General features: G+C 38.7%; 2 protein-coding genes across 3 annotated transcripts in view; one reads left to right on the top strand and one right to left on the bottom strand.

The window, feature by feature from the left end:
* GHR (growth hormone receptor) overlaps positions 1-18,004 on the bottom strand; it is a 996,322-nt gene that overhangs the window by 360,363 nt on the left and 617,955 nt on the right. The gene's annotated exons all lie outside the window — the stretch shown is intronic.
* Positions 1-18,004, top strand: part of OXCT1 (3-oxoacid CoA-transferase 1) — an 87,855-nt gene that overhangs the window by 59,846 nt on the left and 10,005 nt on the right. Inside the window, exons 14-16 of the mRNA XM_048930909.1 lie at positions 8,257-8,346; positions 13,350-13,430; positions 16,077-16,178. Of these exons, the coding sequence (XP_048786866.1) occupies positions 8,257-8,346; positions 13,350-13,430; positions 16,077-16,178 (273 nt within the window). The remainder of the gene's footprint in view (positions 1-8,256; positions 8,347-13,349; positions 13,431-16,076; positions 16,179-18,004) is intronic.

Genomic DNA, 18,004 nt, shown 5'->3' with positions numbered 1-18,004 from the left:
AGAAAAGGCTGAAGTATTCAACATCTTTGCCTTAGACTTCATTGGCATGGTTTCTGTAGCTAGTGGTAGAATTCAGGGAAGTGAGGCTGCTACTTACTGTAGAAGATGACCAGTCAAATAACATAAACAACTACAAGTCCACAGTGCTGAATGGAATATATGTGGTGTTGCCAGGGAAGCTGTCTTTTTTCTGAACCATGAGGCTGAGATCACAGGCTGAGTGAACAGGCATTTCAGGAGTACTCAGCACAGGTTCACGAAGGGAAAATTAGAGATGAGAGAACTGGGCAACTGGTAGAGCTCAGAGGGTTGTGATCAGTGCCACAGAGTCCTGTTGTGGAAGCCTGTAGCTAGAAAGTGTTCCTGTGCAATCACTACGTTCTTTTTTAACAATCCTCATCCAGTGACTTGGATAGAGTGCACCCTCAGCAAGTTTGCTGATTATACAAAACTGGAAGGAGCAGCTGACACACCAGAAGGCTGTGCTGCTATTCAACAAGCCCTGAACAAGCTGGAGAATTGGGCAGTGAGGAACCTGTTGAGGTTTAGCAAGGGCAGATATGGAGTCCTACACCTAAGGCAGAATAACCCTAATCAATACAGATTAGAGGCTGACCTGCTGGAGAGGAGCTCTACAGAGAAGGGCATGGTGTCCTGGTTGATGACACGTTGTCTGTGATCCAGCAGTGTGCCCTTCTGGTCAAGAAGGCTAGTGGTGTCTTGAGGTGCATAAAAAATGTGGCCAACAGGTTGAAAGGTTTTTTATGCTGTCTCCCATGACATCCTGATAACAAAGCTGAGAAAGTGTGGGATAGATAAGTGGATGGTGAGGTGGGTTGAGAACTAGCTGACTGGCTGAGCTCAGAGGGTTGTGATTGGTGGCACAGAGTCTTGTTGGAGACCTGGGACAAGTGTTGTTCCACAGATGTAGGTGCTGGGTGCAGTCTTATTCAATATTTTCATCAGGGACCTTGATGAGGGGATAGTGTCCATTCTCAGCAAGTATGCCTGTGATACAAAGCTGGGAGGAGTAGCTGACATACCTGAAGGCTGTGCTGCAAGACCTGGACAGACTGGGGAGCTGGGCAGCTAGAAACCAGATGAGGTTTTAAAAAAGCAAGTGTAGAGTCTTGCATCTGAGAAGGAATAACTGCAATTATTAGTACAGGTTGGGACATGACCTGCTAGCAGGGAGCTCTGTGGAGAAGGACCTGGGTGTCCTGGTGGACAACAGGTTAGCCAGGAGCCAGCAGTGTGCCCTGGTGTCCAAGAATGCCAGGGGTGTCCTGAGGTGCATTAAAAGGAGAGTGGTCAGCAGATCAAGGGAGGGGATTCTCCCCATATACTCTGCCCTAACCTGGAGTGCCCAGTTCTAGGCTCCCCAGTACAAAAAAGACAGGGTTCTCCTGGAAAGAGTCCAGAGGCGGGACATAAAGATGATAAAGGGCCTGGAGCATCTCCTCTGTGAGGAAAGGCTGAGCAACCTGAGTCATTTCAGTCTTGAGAAAAGAAGACTCAGAGGTCATCTTTTAAATATCTTAAGTGTGGGAGTCAAAGGGACATTGCCAACCTCTTTTCAGTGGTCTGTGGGGACAGGACAAGGGGAACTGGCCATAAACTTGAGCATAGGATGTTCCACACGATATGCGAAGGAACTTCTTTACATGGGGCTAGTGCAGCATTGGAGCAGGCTGCTGGGGAGGTTGTGAATTCTCCTTCTCTGGAGATATTTAAGACCTGCCTGAATGCTTTCCTATGCAACATCCTGTAGGTTATCTGCTTTGGTAGGAAGTTGAACTCGATGATCTCCAGAGGTTCCTTCCAACTCCTACAGTTCTGTGATTTTATTATTCTGTTAGCAATGGCAGTTTTGGAGATGATGCTGGGACTGGTACTATTAGCATCTCTATTCCTTACAAGCAGTATAAACTAAATCAAATGTTGATTAAGAAAGTTAATACTAACTTTCCATAGTATTATGCAGGATTATAAAATTAATGTTTTGATTGCTGAGATAATGCAGTTAGGGGCTGCGTAAGAGTGTGATACAATTTGTACAGGGTGGCTGAGTTTAGCTGCATTAACATGGATTGTTTTTGGAAAAAAAATAAATCTTCCTTTAATTTAGAAGCAGCAGCCTTAATTTTAATGCTCAGTCTTGCAGTAGCTGAAGTTAAAGGATTTAGGAGTTGATAATGAAGTAAGTCAAAAGGGAAGACAAATTTCACAAAGATTTTAAGCTATATCAGAGAAGATTATCTATCTGAAAAGATGAGGAAGCAATTAAAATTTAGTAATAAATCTTCTAAATTGCTCTCTGTAGAGGTCAGTATAATGTCAGACAGTAAGAATGTAGTTTTATACATTATTGGTTGCCCTTTTGCATTTATTTTACAGGACTTCAAGGTTCGTATTTTGCAAGTTTTTGACTTTGTGCTTAAGGGGAACTGAAGTTTCATTGGTAGAGAAAGGGAAAAGAGAAAAGGAAAGTAAACTGGCAGAAGTTATCTGAGTCTGTGATTTCAGGATTGAGAATTTTTTTTTAATTACTATTTGTAGGACCTAACCTAGAAGCAAAAGGCTTCACAAGAAGCATGTTTCTGACTTGAAATGTTTTATTGTTAATGTTGGGAGAAAGGACATGCATCCTTCAATACCTGCATGTATTGCATGTTCTTCTCTAACAAGCCCAGTTTGAGACTATGTGCCTGTTTGCCTAAGTAGAAGAATTGCTAAACAAACTTTATCTTCCTTTTTAATGCGAACACACTGTCTTGTAACTGTTGCACAGAGTGCCTCAAGCTGTCAGCATTCTGTTTCAAGTTGTACAGAATGTTGGTGTAAGAAATATTTTTAGTAGTGTTTCTTTCAATTTTTTGTTTGTAAACTGAATAAATGCTACAAATTAGATAAATTGTATATAAGCATACAGATTAATTACTTTTAATAACTGTTACCATCTCCTTCTAATAGTCTGACTTCATTTAATGATTATTTATGACATGATGTGAGTAGAGCATATACAGTAGCAGTTTAACAAAGAGGAAGAATGAAACTTGCAGTTACCTAGCTACCTGTAATCTAAGTTTCAGTGGGATATTATTTTAATATGAAATTTGTTTTCACAGAATCACCAAAATTGGAAAAGATCAACCTACAAGATCATCTAGTCCAACCGTCCACTAATCAGCAGTAGTTTTCACTAAACTAGGTCCCTCAACACAATATCTAAACATTCCTTGAACACCTCCAGGCTTGGTGACTCCACCACTTCCCTGGGCAGCCCATTCCTGTGCTTGACCACTCTTTTGGAAAAGCAATTTCCTAACATTTTAGATGTTGGTTTTTCAGGGACAACTGTTTTGGATCAAAGACTGCAGTAATATATCAAGTAACTGTTCCTATCCCAGTAGATAGAAGTCCCGCAGAGTGATGGAAGCCCTTTGCCTAGAAGCCCTGCAAAGCCCTTGTAGCATGAAATTACTACTGTTGGAAATGTCAGGAGCCTTAAAGGATAAAGGAAGAGTTTTGTGTTGGCTGTAGCTCTCCTAACTTTTTGAGGGCTTTTCTATGCAATTTGTATTCATTCTTCTTTGTCAGACTGCATGATGGAGGGACTGTAGGAACTCACTCTTCATATTTTATTAATATTCTCTCTTAAATTTTTGTTGTGGAAAGTGGCAGGTATGCAGTAGGCATCTATGTAATGAGAGCAGCTGATGAAATTCTGTTTGACCTCAAAATACTAACAAATTCCAGAAGACTCCTGATCTGTGGGTTAGTGGTAACAATGGTGACTACTGTATGCAGCCAATATTCGATTATTGCACAATGTGCTGTGTGTTGGGGAATGTTATAGAGAGGAAAATGGAAGACATTACTTCTGCATTACATTGAAATAATATTCATCATTATGAAGTCCATCAATGTCAATGAACTATGTCACAATCTGTTTTGAGATGCTCTTGAGATATAGTTTCTCAGTGCATTCATTAGAATTTCTCTCAATCATCTGAAACTGTTGCTAGCATTTACTTCAGGTTAGTTTTATAGGAAGTAGATAAAATTTGACTAATGTTCTTTGCATTTGCATTATGCTGTCTTCATTTTCTGATCATAGAAAGTAACTATATAAATATGTAGGTGAGTAATGAGTGGTATCCCCCAGAAGTCCATCTTGGGACTGGCACTCCTTAGTATTTTTATCAGTGACATAGATAATGGGATAGAATGTACTCTCAGCAAATTTGCTGATGACACCAAGCTGAGAGGTGTGGTTGATACAGCAGAAGGAGGGGGCGCCATCCAGAAGGACCTTGATAAACTCAAAAGTGGGCCCTTGTGAATCTAATGAGGTTCAATATAGTGCAAGGTTTTGCACTTGGGTTGAGGTAATCCCAGATATGTATACAAACTAGGAAAAGAACTCCTTCAGACCAGTTGAGAAGGACTTGTGGGGATCTGGTTGGTGAAAAACTTTACATGAGCCAGCAGTGTGAGCTTTAGCCTGGAAGGCCAATGGTGTTCTGCATCAGAAGAGGGCTGGCCAACAGAATAAGGAATGTGATTGTCTCACTCTACTCTAACCTCACGAGGCCCCAGGCAGAGTACTGTATCTACGTCTAGATCCCCCAACACATGAAAGATCTGGAGCTTTTGGTGTGGGTCCAGAAGAGGGCCTTGAAGGTGATCCGAGTGCTGGAGCTGAAGGAACTGGGCTTGTTCAGCCTGGAAAAGAAAAGGCTGGGGGAAGAACTTGTTGCAGTCTTCTGGAATTTAAAGGGAGTATATAAACATGACAAAAATCAGCTTTTTATGTGGGTAGATAGTGATAGGGAGAGAGAATGGTTTTAAATGAAAGGAGGGGTTATTTAGATTAGATGTGAAGAAAGAAGATTTTTGCTCAGAGAGTGGTGAGGTGTTGGAGTAGTTTAAGGCCAGAGTGGATGGAGCCCTGGGCAATCTGATCTAGTGCTTCACTTAGTGGTTGGCGGCCCTACCTGTGACAGGGGATTGGAAGTTGATGAGCCTTGAGGTCCCTTTCAATCCAAGCCATAGTTAGTGCACTTATTTGTGCATATTACATTTTAATGAAAATGTATTAATAAATTTTGCCAAGAGTTATTGGTCACTTGAGAACTTGTATTCCATCTTCTCTAAGGTTTTACTGAATTATTTATTTTAATTTCTGTTATGTATGACAGGAAATACCTGGTCAACATTCTTGAAAATCAGGTAATTCTCTGCATGGCTAAGCCACGGAACTAAGACATTATTTTAAACATCCTTTAAAAAAACAAGCAAACAAACAAAGAACTTCAGCATGTTGTGTATATGTACATAACAGTGCTGGACTCAAATAGTTGCATTCAGTCAGTATTGAATGCTTGTGTTCCATTGCTCACTCTGCTGATTCAAAACTCTTAATAGTTTCCTGGTGTTTCTTACTAATGTTTATTCAGTTGTACTCAGTAGAATCTAATCCAGCAGTCATAGCTGATAATAAAGTTACATTAATTCTGTAATTGCAACACAAAGTCATAAAAATCAGAGGAGAAAAAAGGACAAACCAAGTATATTTCAACACGTTTCAACATTCTTCAACTTTATCCATCTTTCTTGATTGTCTTCATCCAATCTTTTTTGCAGAAGTCGAAAGTGAAATAGCAGATGTAGCTTTCATTTTGGAATCAACTATAAGCCTACTTTTCTTTTAAACACAGCACATGGCTATCAGCAGTGGACAAAGGATTGTGGTTTCTGTTCAGAGTGGATTTATGCATATTTTTTGATGTTACCTTCTGATTGACATCTTTTATAATGCTAAGATCAGTGGTAGTATGAAAAATGTCATGTATGATACTTCTGGTTAATTGCATGTGATTCTGATTATCTCTTTTGTTGTGCTGTGTATATCACTGTTTCTTGAATGCATCATTAGTGTCTGCTTTGCTGCTCAGTTTATGTGCTGTTTGTTTCAAAAGATTATGTTCTTTTAACTTAGCCAGACTAGTTGAGATGCATTTTATCCTATGATGTTGAGAGTAGCCATAAATACCAGCTATGGAAGAGAAGATCTGGCCTTCAGGAGAAATAGGAAGCATGCAGAACAAGAGGATGGATTCAAGACTCTGATAGTGTTTGAAAAGGCTTCCTCTTTTCTATCAGGCCCCTCTCTTTACTCTGTTTGAAATACCCATATGCATAGTAACCATCTTGCTATACAGTATCTTTATGACTTACTATATCATTTTGGGAAAAACTTCATTCTCTTAAAAATACGTTGTATCTTGACTATCTCATCCTCTAAGGTACTTAGTACCTTAGAGTACTCACAGACTTCTGTTCGAATGCTGTAGGTTATCATTGGTACTCCCATCAGACCTACAGAAAGGCTGCTGTTTAGGAATCATTATTAAACAAAATGGCTTCCTTAAACTCTTTAATGTTGTATTTTGACCACCCAAATGGTGTTCAGCTGTGAAGATGTCAGATGAGAAAAAATGTACTTTCATCTGCTTTTATTTCTTCAGATGTTTCCTAGCTGCTGTAGCCCTTTAGGTATTAGAACTAAGAGGCCTGGTACAAGCAGCTAATGACATTGCCAGGGTGAGTGTACTGATAGCATAATCCTGAGTGCAAACACATTGTTGAGTTACTACAGAGATAATGTGTCATCTTCAGTTACTCGTCAGTGAGTCTTTGGCAGGCTGACAAGAGGTCACTGCAGTTTCTGTGAGAGCTCTGTATTTCAGAGTAGGTTGGAGAATTATAAGAGCAGTGGCAGGAAGTTAAGTACAGAGAAATCCTCTCATTGCTGTTATGTATTTGCAAAAGAGTATTTAGTAGTAATGTTAATTAATGTGATTAATATTACTCTGATACAAGAAATTTTGAAGGGGTTGTTTATAGATACTGGAAGACGTGATTTATTCTTCACTGTGGAAAACAATTTTTTTTTTAATATATATTGCCTTTGGTTTGATGAAGAGGCTTTCATTAAATTGCTGTCTTGACAGCTTAATGAGACAAATCTCTTCCATATGCTCTGTATCATGAGCCATAGCTAGTAAGGTACTGAACTGCCTGCCTAATAAGTGGAAGCACAAGAGAAAAACTTTACAGTAGGAAGTTCCATGTTGTTGAATCATATACTTTTAGATTTCGTATTTAAAACAGCATAACCATATTTCTGTCCACAATTTATTTTAATGAAAGATAGCAAGTGTGAAAACAGAGGAAATACAAAGCGTTTGGGACAAAAATACTTTATTTTGATCTCCAAAATTCCTTTCCTCATGCTGCTTCTAACCTTCACTGTCATACCAGGTCCTCTCCCAAGTGACTCAGGAGTGATGTGAGGTCATTGCCTTCTGTTTTCTTGGGGTGTCTGGCATTTGCTGTCTAAAAATAACTGCTCTCCTTGTACTAACAAAATGTTGTACTTACAAATGTTGCACATCAGAAGTTTGCCAAGCCTGAACTGCTTACCTTCCAAGATCATATGTGTTCAGTTTAAGATGGTGGAAGCAGGCAGGGACTGAATGCCATAGCAATATAAAAAGCAGAATTAGGCATATCTGCACACCATAATACAGCTGCTATTACAACAGGTGCAGTTTTGACACTCCTTAAAAGAAGAATGAGTCTCAGAGGCAAAATGCATTGCTTGGTATGAGGGACTAACTGGAGTGAATAATGCTCCAAACTCATTTATTTGTCCATGATCTGAAATGACATCCAAATACATCTGCAATGGAATAAAAGGAGTAGTTTGTGATGATATAGTGTTACAAGCAATGTCCTTCTAAACTTCAAGCTAAAGAGTGCTAAGATGTCCTTGTTGCTATGTTCAAATGCAAAGATTTTCTTTTGAGGCAATAATGACATTTCTATAATTGTGAGAATGAATGCTTCATTTTAAGTGATAGACCCCCCTATAACAAGATTCACTGTTTCTGAGTGTCAGGGCTCCCATGAAGTCACTGGCACTACTCAGATATAAGTTACACTGTGACATTGCAGGTGACAGTGAGCCCTTGTTCCACTTATTATTCTTCTGTTTGCATCCCATGTAGACCCCAAAATGAGAAAAACAGTAGCTTTTTAATACAGTGTGGTGAGATAAGGGTTTACTGCTCAGAAGAAAGCTGATTATCTTGTCCTGCCATTGCAACCTGTGTATTGTTTTTGCTGTGTCTTTTTATTTTCCTTTTTAGTACAAATGTTACATTTCTATTAAAATTTCGATTTCAGGGTAAAATGGTGAAGGGAATGGGAGGTGCCATGGACCTGGTATCTAGTGCCCAGACGAAAGTGGTTGTCACCATGGAGCACTCAGCCAAGGTAAGGCTGTGTCTTCTATGTGACTCACTCGTGCTAGAAAAACAAAACAAACATTTTACATTAATTCTGTCACTTCGTAAGGATTCTGCAGATTTATTACTAGTTACAATTGTACTTCTTGGCCTCATGAAAGTTGATTGTTTATCATGGAAAAAATTAAATATTAATTTGATATTTAAAAGCTGCATACTTTTTTCGTTGCTTGTGCAAACTTAATGAGAGTTACAATTGGCAGAGCTACGGTAGATGCTACCCTGAAAATTTTACTCTTCACGTCAGAATGATTTGGGAAATGAGGTTCCCAATGGCTCAATATTTGTTGTGTTGGGAAAATATTTACCTTTGAAGCTATCAGTCAAATTGGTACTGACAGCTTGATAAAACAGATCTTTTTGGCATGATACTATGCAGGCTGCCTTACTTGTTTTACTGTTACGTGGTAGAGGTTAATCTAGAGACCTCGTTGTAGAGATAGGTTTGTAGATATAGACAGTGTTCCACAGAGGATCATAGAAAGCTTTGAAAATTTAAAAAATTGTACAGTCTTAGCTATGAGAAAAGCTGTTTGAAGGACAGCATCTTTAGTCCCAAGGAACTATAACAAATGCTTAAAAATGACTTTCTATTTCATTTTTTTTGTTTCTGTTATTCATAATTTGTTGGTGTAGACACCAAAGCCTCCTGTGAATCAGTGCAAGTCAAGAGGTATGTTCAAGATTAATATCTCTGCCAGTAAATGTAGGGGTAAGCATAAGGAATTTGCCTGGCAGTAAATATGAAAGATAAATGTATTAATAGTTGTGGAGTTCTTTTAAATGTGATTTAAGGAATGAATCTTCACTTTCTATATTTTTCAACAAGTTGGGGTTTTGTTGTTGTTTTCTGATTTGGTTTTTATAGAAGATGTGATTTCTAGTAGTGCATTGTAAGTAACAGAACTGGGACTGACCCAGTGGTTCTTGTATGCATATGTGTAAATAAATAATCAAAAGAGCAAAGCAAATTTGTCTGACTTGCATCCCTATCACAGCCCCACAACAACTGGGTGTCTGAGTATCCCTTCACTTATGTACATATTTCAGATAAGTAGGCCAGGCATAGCTTTTATAGCTTTTTTTTTTTTTTTTTTCTTTTTTTGACATACATCTGTATAACTTGGATTTTTATATATATGAGGTTCCTGTTATGTACTTCTAGAAAGCCTTTTTCAGGCTTTATGGGCTTCCATAACTTACATATTTACTTTTGTAGGAATATACTGCACAGTGAATCCAAGTATATGGGGTTTTTTATTTATTCTTATTTTACAATGGAGGGCTCTTTCATCCTAACTATACAACTGCACCCTTTTGGGGCTGCTGCTTCTTTGCCCAAAAATGAAGAAGGTAAAGTATAGAAGTTGAATGTGAAAAATAAAAGCAAAACCATCTATAGCTTCTGTTACATGTTTTAGATGGTTTTTTGTTTGTTTGTTTCTTTGTTTGTTTTTAAGTAGGTATTAGTGAGAAAATGTGGAAGAGTGATGCCCAAGCAATTGTATGGCCTATAATGCCAGTTCTGAAAGTCAGAAGCCTTTATTTGGGGTGACTTTTACAGAGCTGATTTTTTTTTTTTCTTTAGCATGAAGATTTTCTCACAAATTGTAATTTCAACCATACCTAAGCATTAGATGAGCCCTCTTTCCTCTTCCCAAGAGTCAGGTGGGCTACTGAGCAAAAGAAATATATGCCTGTATTGTTGGAATCTGTTTTATCTGCAGGCTTCTTTGATTAGGGACATTGTTGTTGTATTATTCTCCAAATAAATAACAAGAAATTTATCATTAGACATTAAAGCCTCCAGTAAATAAATGTGAGTCAAGGTCTGATGGACTGAAATACAGTGGAAAGCCACAGGATATATGCAATAATAAATAGTTGTAGTAGTTAGTTTTGTTTGATCTGTCATCTTGTAATGGATCTTTTAATCCTTTTCAAGTGTTGTTTTTTCTCTTTTTGTACTTCTTGGTGTTTTTTGTTTGTTTTATATATAGTAGTGACATCTTGTTAAACATTGCTCAGAATATATCCTGAGTATGCATGTTGCAATTTTCAAACTTAGCAATAGGCTGAATCCAGTGCAGACAAAATACAATTAACACTAAATTATGAGGGTGAAACTGGTATCTCTCTTCACACTCAAGGAACCACCCAAATAATTTATTCTGATATGCAATATATTAAGAATAATAATGAACATCCTTTGCTCCCAAGTATTTTAATTTTTGATAACTTAAATATTTACATTTCATGAAAGCTGAAAGATACAGAAGAAAAATGACAGGACTTAAATGACATGTAGAAAAATTCAGAGTAAGAAATATCAGAGAGGCAGAGTAGAAATATGAGGGATAATGAAGGTACAGATGCAGTATGGCTAGTCACTGCCTTATTGGAAAAAGAAAAAAAATGGGGGGTAGACAACTGAAACTATAGAAACTAGCAACCAGCAGGTTTGAAACAAGAAGTATTTTTCAGAGTCAGCTAATGAAATTGCGGATCTTTAGCAGAATGTTATAGGAGCTCAAAGCATTACACCCATATGAAAGGGATTAAACTATTTTATGAGTTTGCCAGTGACAATTAAATAGCGTTGCCCAGAAGCAGTCGCTAGCCTAGAAAGCCTAACCATCACAGCGTGTCATGAACCAGGAGGGAATAGCTGATGAAGGGTGGCTCAATTTTTCCTCTATCTGTTTAGGCCACTGCAAGACACTTGGATGATGGATTCAGTTTAATTTACTATGATAGCTCTTGGTGTATTTTTTGTGAAATTGATTTTTGGTTAACTGTAAAGACCAGAATATAGTGTTGTTATTTAATCTTTGAACAGTCACTGTGCACCTGTGCCCAGTCTGGTAAATACTGCCTAGAAGATATAGAAGTCCTTACATCCACACTGTTATCGATGTACTTTGCAAAATAGCATAAAGTGCTGGTCACTTTCAGATGGTGTTATGACTTTCAGGTGGCATAATGACTTGACTACACAACTAAAACAGTATAATGGAAACTGTTTTTAAGCGTGTGCTTTAGTCATGACTGAAACACGGGGCACTGATTTTCCATCATTGTGATTAGTTTTTGTTTTGATATGTTGTACAAAACTATGGTATTTTTTGTCCATAAAAGTGTCCATTAAAAATGCAGCAGAATTTTTGAGGACTGCTCCAAAATTAATGCCTCCTATTTTATTATGTTGGCACACGTCAGAGCTGGGTGATGGCAGTGGAGATCAAACCTTCCCACCAGTATCCCATTCCATTTTTTTGCTGTGTGACAGATGGCAGCAGAGGGGCAGTCTAACAGAATGGCATCTGACATGGAAGTGTGTATGAAGCAAAGGTGTGGCAGTGAATTCCTCCATGCAGAAAAAATGGCACCAGCAGCATTCATCAACACTTGCTGAATGTTTCTGGAGACTAAACAGTGGATGGGAGCACAGTGAGGCAGTGTGTGATGTGTTTCAGCAGTGACGTGAAAGAAGCTGTGTTCTGTATGGCCATACTGATTTTTAGAAGAGTGGCATGCAAGTTCTTGTTCATTATCCAGTGAAAATGCATATCTAATGATGGCGACTATGATGAAGAAGTGTGTTTTGTAGCTATTCTTCATGTCTGCTGTAGTTACCATGGAAATAAACAGGAGGCATTACTTTCCCAGCAACTTACGTATTTAAAGCAGAATGAAACAGCCTAAGGTTGTGGAGATCTACACAACAGACTTTTCTTCCTTTATCTGAACAAATACTGTATAAATTCAGATAGTAAAAATTCTTGCAATTCCACTTGGATTCCCATACTGATAATGCCCTGATGGATGAGTTCTGAAAGCCACTTTTCATGCTACAATAATGTTCATCTCAAATGTTAAGAAGCTGGATTGTATCACTTTTAAGGGTCATAGAAGCCACTCAAGCTGTCATCTCTGCAAGTCCATTTTGTTTTTACTCAGGAATAAAACTAAGATATATTTAATATGTAATATATAAATAATATATATTATTATTATCATATATAACATAAATATTTAACATATTAAGCCTTAAGGCAAATTGATGGTTGCATTTTTAAAAAGTATTGCATTCACATGGTTAAATGAGATATGCAATACTCCAAGAGTTTTGAAAGGCATAACTGGAAATTGATAGAGGAAAAACAAACAAAAAAACCCTCAGACCTAAGCACCTAAGCCTTATACATCCATTTGTGTCAGTAGCTATGCCTTTTCAGTAGGCAGTATTTTACCCACTATCTAAAGTAGCTACCTTTTGATATCTAGGAAGGGAAGCATCTTAAAGCGAGTCCTGATCTCTTTATGCGCATTACTTTGTACTGTATTTATAGGCTGATTGGTACTAACAAAAATAAAGGCAGTGTAGCTTCTCTTATAGTACTTGAAGATGAGCATATCTTGCTTATCTCCTAGTCTGCTTTTGTGCTTTTCTAGAGTGACAGAGGAGAAGAAAATGGAATGCGGGTAAAGAAACTGGCCTTACTATTTTCAAAGCATGAGTATGCATGTGAGCCATAGGGGTTCAAAATGCCTATGAGTATGGCTGGTCCTGCACATATCGCTTATAACAAATGAGGCAGAGTAATGTTATGTTCACAATGTCATTCTCTAACCTTTACATGTCATCAATAAGGTCCCATGTGTGACTTATCCTCACACTGCAGTAGAAGAGGAAATTATTGAACTTCTAAACTCAGGAGCCGCTGAGTGGTACACTGAGAATCTTATTAGATATCTCATTGTAGCTGGGGCTTCAGTTAGAACTGTCCCAAGTTGACAGCATTGTAATCTGCCATGAAAGTGAGTTCAGATAATGTTCTGAGTGCAGTGAATGTTTCAGTAACACTGAATGCTTGCAGCTGTGGTTTTCCTTTTTAATGTGCATACTTGAATTCAGAGAGTTGCACTGTTTTTTAAAATTAACATTTGTTTGTATACTGTTAAACGCAGGGCAACGTCCATAAAATCTTGGAAAAGTGCAGTTTACCACTTACTGGGAAGCAATGTGTAAATCGCATCATTACAGAGAAGGTAAAGTTCTTTTCTTGAATTCTTTTCAATTCTTTTCTCCTCTCAGTGGCACTAAGTGAAAGCAGTAAAAAGTGTGGTAAAAATAAAGAATATATTCAGTATCTGTTGCTTGTGAAGGACAAAGACTCCTTTTGAGTTCAATTCCAGAGACACGTTGGCTCATATTTTCCTTTTAAATCTTTCACTGTTGACATCATGCTGGATGGTTGTCACAGTGACCATCAGAACAGAGATGCTATCCATGAGAAATATGCAAGGAACATGTTTGGTTATTTTTTCCAAAGTATACCTGAAAACTTGCCTCATAAGATGCAAATCATGAAATGCACGTTTTCCTCAAATGTTCATGTCAGGTAACTGGCATCTTTCTTGGTATATATTACAAACTTAGACACATGATCTGTCCTGTTGCTATCTTTTGCTTTCACTTGATTGCATTTGTGAAGTGATTTACTGTCCAGTGCAAGTCTGTTTGATATTGCCAGTGTTCAAAGTGCATTAGTGGATCTTTTCAGCAGCATACGTGACTTAGGATTTTTGCTGTAATCATGTTCCTTTTATTATCAATGTGTACATTTTTAAAGGCTTTGAGTAATCCCTCTGTGAGCCATCTGTCACACTAAGTAGAATGCTTCAAAAGTGCTGATGCAGAATTTGTTTTCTCTCAGCGGTGTATTGCTACTGTCATTTAAAGTTTTCCTCTACAAACAAAGGGAGAAGAAATGAAAATGTGGATTTTTTTCTGTAGAAAACTGGCATTGAACAAGGACTGACAAATAAAAATGTGCAGAAAATTTCTGAGCCTCAGTGCTCATCAGTTCTTGCTGTTTAATGAATGTACACAAATGTACAACACTATTTAGACTATATTATAGACTGTTTCGTTGCTAGCTTCCTAGTGTCTGTTTTCCTTAAATTCAGCTTTTCTTTTAAGACTCAGAAGTACAATTTCAGTCCCATAGTATTCATGAAATCCTTTGGATTAGAAGGGACCTTAAAGACCACCTAGTTCCAACCCTCTTGCCTTGGACAGGGATACCTTCCATTGGAATAAGCTGCAGAAAGCCCCATCCAACTTTTCCTTGTACACTTCCAGGGAAGGCACATCCACAGCTCCTATAGGCAAGCTGTTCCAGTGCTTCAACAGTACTCATAGCTGAGAATTTTGTCCTAATATCTAATCTAAATCTACCTTTTTGTTAGTTTAATGACACTAAGCCTTGTGCTATCACTCCACTTTGTGATAGCCCTTTGGTGTAATGGAAGGCTGCTATAAGGTTCATAGGTTTGGTGCTCCCACCTGCTGGTCACCCTCATGGACCTCCAATGGACTCGCTCCAATCACCCCATGTCTTTCATGTGCTGGGGGACCCAGACCTAAATTCAGTACTGTGGGTGGGTTCTCATAAGCCAGAGCAGAGGGTGACAATCATCTCCCTTGCCTTGCTGGTCACACCTCTTTTGATAAACCCAACATGCAACTGGTTTTCTGGGCAGCAGGTGTGTGCTTCAGGCTCATGTTGTTTTTCATCTACCAGAAGCAGTGAAGTCCATCTCTGTAGGGCAGCTGTCTATCCACTCATCACCCTGCCAGTATTCATATTTGAGTTTGCCCCAGCCCAGCTGCAGGACCTTGCACTTGGCCTTGTTGAATCTCATTAGGTTCATATGGCCCACCCTACATGCTTATCAAGTTCCTCTGGGTGGCATTCCTTTCCTGCAGCATGTCAACCATACTACTTATCTTGATGTCATCTGAAAACTTGCTAAGAGTGCACTCCATCCTACTGTCCATTCCACTAGCAATGGTATTAAATAAATCCATTCCTAGTAATGACCCTGAGAAACACTGCGCTCTGGTACCATTTTCCTTCCAAGTTCAATCTTCACTGGACTTTTGCTATTGGCTTTTAAAAATTTTATTTTATTTTAGGAAAATGAATGTAGACTTGGTGGTTTTTGTGGCAGCTAGCTTGCAACCTGTGTATTCTCTGGGCACCATTATAGTGTGTGTTGTTCTACAGGTGTTCTTACGTGCTTGAGAGACTTCAAAGTGGAAAGCTTGTCTTAGGAAGGCATCAGGGAAAAGGCTCCTTCAGCTACATCACCTGAGGATTCATTTTAAAAATAGAACAAGAACATTTCTCTTTCTTAGCTAGCTTCAAAAATACTAAAATTTGTAATGTTTAATAGCTGTTGGAGGTGCTGATCATCTGATAAGTTCATCAGCCACCCTTTACCTCCCTATAGTCCTAAAAGCAAAACAAAAGAATGAGAAAGAGGATGGCTTTCCCTGTTTTCTTTCATTACCTCTTGGCGGACATTGTCTTGTAGCAAAGAATGTCTCAGCCATTTCCCTTGCATCTTGCATTTCTCACCACATCAGAGCAGGAGACACTGTCCTTATTTCATGCAGTGAAGAGCAGTTGCCCATTTTTTCCCACAAAATCAACACATCTTACACTTCAGATTCTTTCAGGTATGAATAAATCTCTACTGGTCAGTCTGAAATGTGAAACCAGTTGATAATGGTATCATTTTTTACTGAAGAAATTCTTTTTAGCAAATTGATTTGTACGATATTACTACTTGGAACTTCAGTTTTTTAATAATAAAAATTAATTTGGTGCTATTTGAACCTGACAGGCTGTGTTTGATGTGGACAAGAAAAAAGGACTCACCCTTGTGGAAATCTGGGAAGGACTGTCAGTGGATGATATCAAGAAAAGCACTGGCTGTGACTTCACAGTAAGTCATTTTACAAACAAATACAGTTGTTCCTTTTACATTGCCTTGTCGTTAATCCATAAAGCCACTGATTTTTTACCTTTACATTCTTTCTTAAATATCATTTAATGTTAACACAAAACTGACTTACTAGTAGAAAGTACAGTGGAACATAACTGATTCCATATGTGTGGTCAATAACAAACGTAGTTTCTTCATGGCCTCATGCATTCATACGATAAAGCTTTTTCTTCTGTACTGTAAAGCTGGCGGAGAGGTCAGCTTTTTTTTTTTTTTTTGTGAGGATTGTGAATTTGACAATATACACTTGTCTTGTGAGGGTAATTGGGAATACTTGATAATGAAGGATAGCAGTCTTCCTCTTTGCAGTTTCCAGACCCAGAGCACATGTTTACAAGATTGCTGACGTATTTAATTTGAGGATTAACTTTAGGTTGAATTTGAAGGGCGCTGTGTTTAGTAACCATATGCATAGAATGAAACCGTGGAGAATGACTTTGTTGTAAGGAGACACCAGCTCTTACATGTCTTTGTCTCACTCCAATTTATAGGAGGGAGAGGAGGTTCTTTTAACATCTATATACCCGGTGTGAGATTAAGAAACAACAGTTCAAATGTTGGTCCAACCAGTTTATTACAAATCTTAATTAGGGAAATGGGGAAAGGGAGGACGGACACTATTATGAATTAGGGTAATGGGGAAGGGAAGGAGGGAGATAGGAAAGAAGAAGCGAGGAGTCTTTATAGGAAGCAAGAGATAGTCACCACCATGGATGCAGTGTGGTTTGTAGTTCAGTCTTTGATCTTCTGTAGTGGTGGGTCATTGGGCATCGTTCTGTTGATGACGACTAGGAGAACTATGGCAATGATGGCCCCTTTTCAATGCTTTCAAAGTGGTCGAGTCAGCTGTCTTTGGAGTGACAGCTCAAATCCAAAGTGGTCGAGTCAGCTCTCCTCGGAGTGGCAGCTTCTGGCTCTGGGATCTCAGCAGAAACCCCTTTGTTCCCATCTTCCAGGCCTTGCAAGCAGATAAGCGGGAGCAGGGATGCCCATCTGCATCCTGTTTTTCACAGAACACGATGTTATCATTCCCCAGTTTTCCCATACCTAGCTGGAGCTGTTTAGTCACAGGCCAGATCTTCCGCCCATAAACACTCCTGAGCACTCTCTTCCAGAGGCAAGCAGCTCTGGAGGAGGGGGCTTTCAAATATTCCCGAAGTGATGTCGATTGTCACACGGTTAGCACCCATCACTTGGCTCCTCAACAAATCAATCGCAGTCTTACAAAAAGAAATACCTCAGGAAGCAAGCTTTGAGCCAAAAAAAAAAAACCACAAAGAAGGATTTTCACAGTCTTGAACCTGTTTTTTGGAAGGAGTTGGTTTCTTTTTGATTCAGAGGATCTATGTATGTATGTATGTATGTATGTATATGGGAGTTGGTATTACTGGAAGTAATTTCCAGCCTGTGCTGGAGGCAATTGAAGCAGAAGGATCCAGAGTATTCAGGGAAAGAAATGAATAGCTCAAAACGATGGGCTAGCAGAGAAAAGCTTTGCAGTAGCACATGGCAAGACTATTAGGACTATTAAGAAAGAATTAGCACCACCTCACTGAGCCATTAGCATTTCCCTGTGAATGTTACAAAGAAATGGTATAAACTTTGAATTTTAAGGATGGCCTGAAGTTAGCAATTGGTGAGCAGTGTAGTGCTGTCTTTGTTCTGGAATCTGTCTCACCAGGCTCTAGAGGGGTCACTTCACAGACACCTGTTTCCTGTTTCATGAAGACAAACTCCACTGCAATCTGCTTTGTGCAGCTGCCTTG

Source organism: Lagopus muta, chromosome Z, assembly GCF_023343835.1.
Source record: "Lagopus muta isolate bLagMut1 chromosome Z, bLagMut1 primary, whole genome shotgun sequence".
In the NCBI taxonomy this organism is placed as follows: domain Eukaryota; kingdom Metazoa; phylum Chordata; class Aves; order Galliformes; family Phasianidae; genus Lagopus; species Lagopus muta.
The sequence above is the reverse complement of the archived record's forward strand: the minus strand, read 5'-3'. Positions and strand labels throughout refer to the sequence as shown.